Source organism: Pterocles gutturalis, unplaced genomic scaffold (assembly GCF_000699245.1).
Source record: "Pterocles gutturalis isolate BGI_N339 unplaced genomic scaffold, ASM69924v1 scaffold4850, whole genome shotgun sequence".
NCBI classification, from domain to species: domain Eukaryota; kingdom Metazoa; phylum Chordata; class Aves; order Pterocliformes; family Pteroclidae; genus Pterocles; species Pterocles gutturalis.
Window position 1 is genome coordinate 1 of NW_010145619.1, and position 2,896 is coordinate 2,896.

General features: G+C 61.5%; 1 protein-coding gene across 1 annotated transcript; it reads left to right on the plus strand.

The window, feature by feature from the left end:
• Window positions 1–687: 687 nt before the first annotated feature.
• On the plus strand, window positions 688–2,583 carry KIAA0754 (KIAA0754 ortholog). Its single transcript, XM_010085426.1, has one exon. It carries the CDS (start codon window positions 688–690, stop codon window positions 2,581–2,583), a length of 1,896 nt encoding a protein of 631 aa, XP_010083728.1.
• Window positions 2,584–2,896: the final 313 nt, after the last annotated feature.

Below are 2,896 nucleotides of genomic sequence, written 5' to 3' on the forward strand. Positions count from 1 at the left end.
TGGCTCCCGTCGCTGCGCAGCAAGCGGGTGGATTTTGGGGGGTTCGGTGACTCCGGAGCATCGCGGTGGGATGACGGGAACAACAATGCCATCATGTTTTTGAGGCAGGAAACCTCTGAGTTTGCCCTGAATGAAGAACTTCCTGTGTTTAAACTCGCACGAATATCCGCTGACAAGCTCCGTTCAAATGAAAACACGAGAGTCGGGGGGAGAGGCTAATTCAGACCAGCTGGACTTCCACCGGACTCGCTGGGAGCTGGGCAGAAGATGCCAGGAGCCGCTCGCCGCTCGGGCTGCGATACGTGAGCGGCCGGGACAACCAGTGCCTTTGTTATTTAAAAAGGACCGGACGGGATAAATTAAGATCTTCAAACTTTTCTGCAATTTCTGTCGCAAACGGCGATTGGGAATATTTTATCGAAGCTGCTGGATTTGGCTGGTTTTTGCTGATGGATGGGGGTTTTTTTTACGGGGGTCGGGAGGGATGAGATGGGTTGTTTCGCTGCTCGGTTTTGCCGGTCGGGCTGCTGAGCCGCCGCGGTGCTGCCGGTGCACCCTCCCGTCCCCGTAGCGTGGCTGCTTTGGGATTAAGAGTCTCCCACGGTGGGTTTGGGACCTGCCGGCTGTGTGATGCTTCCTGCGGTGGCGGGCGAAAGGGGCGGTTCTGTCACCCGTAAGGACGAGAGCATGGGCAAACCACTGAGCCGGCCAGACTGTTTACGGCAGAACCGCACTTGCCTGGGGAAGGGCGAGGAGGAGGATGGTTATATAGAGGATTGCTACGTGCCCCAGAGGTCGATATACGACACGATGAGAATTAACGAGCAAATCGATCAGGGATCGAAGCTTAACCAGCTTTCTAAGAGCACCCTGGGCAAGGGGGATGGCAGCACCATATCCAGCAATGGGACTCTGGGAGCTGCCAATGTTTTCGAGTCCAGGGCGCCGGAAACGAAGAAGTTGGATGAGCGAGTCATCTTCGACGCGCTGAAGCTCAGCAGTGACGTCTCCAAGCCGGCGCCGGCTCCACCAAGGAGACGACCCAACCCCGAGAGGAAGGAGAACGTCAACCGGCGGTCATGGAAATCCTTCATGCCGCCCAACTTCACCGAATTTGCCGAAAGGATGGGGGCTTCGCTGAGCGAGGTGTCGGAAGCGGGTGCCTCCAACCCTTCCCTGCGGGATAAGCGGGAGTCGAGCGCCATGCTTGCTGAGCACCCGGGCCAGCCCGACCTCGGCGAACCCATGTCCGAGTCCCTCACCTTGGAGCACATCTCCAAGTCATCTGGCACGGCAGAGGCTCTGACGGCCAAGCAGTTCGGTGCGGATGGCTACGGCGGGGCCCCGGGTGAGCGCCAGAATTTGCTGAACGCCGGTGATGGCCGCGGTCGCGTTGGGGACCTGGCCAGAGCTCGACGGCTTCCCAGTGCCACCTGGCCACGAGCCAGGAAGAATTTCATCAAGGGGAGCCTGAGCGATGGGCACCAGGAGACCCTGGAAGCCTCCGGGTCAGACTGTACGGTGGAGAACGTCAACCTCTCTCCATGCCTTAGCGAAGAGCTGCTGGATGCGGGGCTGGATGTGCTCATCGCCTCCAATCTCAGGGAGAAAACGGAATCTGAGCTGAGATTTGAGGAGGACGAGCGCTGGGTGATGATGGAGGAGTGGGAGGAGGCGACGCTGTCAGAGCGAGGAAAGGCTGTTCTGGTGGCAGAGGAGAAGAAGAGCTGTTGCTTGGCAGATATTTCTGAAGAAAGGGAACAATTTGCTGCTCCGGCAGACAGCTCTGTCCCCAACCTGGGGACCTCCCAGTCCTGTGTGTCCCCGGGGGGTGCCAGCAGCCCCCTCGCCGGCACCACGTGCTGTACCGAGGACGCCGCGGTGCAGTGCGAGGCTAAAGACTTTGCTCCGGGTTCGGAGCGCTCAGCCAGCCCCGCAGCCCCCGAATTGTCCGACACGGACTCGGTGCAGATGTTCCTGGAGCTGGAGGAGCAGTGCCTGAACGAGGATGATGGGGCTGGCCCGGGCTGCTTGGGGGTTCAGGTCTCCCCGATGGACTCGGAGGGGCTGGACCCAGATTCGGCCAAAGTGGCCGGGGTGGTGGGGGTCGAGGTGTGTCACCATACAGCTCCTTTGGATGTCAGCGCTTCGGACTCTGCCGTCGTGTCGGATCTGGAGGACTTTGATGTCACCTGCAGCTCGCAGGTGCTGAGCGCGCTGGAGCCGGTGACGGAGCCCTTCTCAGAAAGGGACACCTCGGCTGTCACCCCCACGGACTCGGACGGAGGGACGTCCCCCAGCCCCATGGCCATGGTGGGGCCGGGCTCCCTCCAGCAGTGCTCTCCAGCACTGGAGGATGCGCCCAGCCCACTGGTGGACCCAGAGCCCGCGGAGGGTTGTGTGGTGGCACTGCTGGTGGCTGGGGGGATGCCACCTCCTGAGACGGGCACACGTCCAGCCTCTGGCTTGGAGGGAGCTGGTTACCCCAGCGCTCCGGTGGGTTGGGGTGAGGATCACACCAAGAATCGCTGGTCCCTGATGGTGAAGTGTCCCAGCTTCCCGAGGAGACCTGTCCTGGGCTAGTGTCCCCAGCAGGGCTGTCCCCCTGCCAGCCCCCAGCTCCCGACACAGCGGGGGAGGAGCTGGGGGCCCCCCTGCAGCACAGTGAGGGGACGGATCCATTTGGGACCCATCACCTTCTTCCTGGAAGGACTGAGCTCACCAGTTGGGATGTCCCAGAACTGGTGTCTGAGGATGAAGCCCCAGATTTGGGATCTGAGGGCCAGACTCATCCGGCAGAAAGCGGGGATGCTCGCCGGGGTTCTCTGCCAACTTCCCACACCGGCTCTGCATCGGAGCTGGGCTCCGAGGCTCCGACGACGTCCCCGGCGCCTGC

Coding starts and splice junctions, on each gene's coding strand:
- KIAA0754 (XM_010085426.1), top strand. CDS start 688: ATGGGCAAACCACTGAGCCGGCCAGACTGTTTACGGCAGAACCGCACT.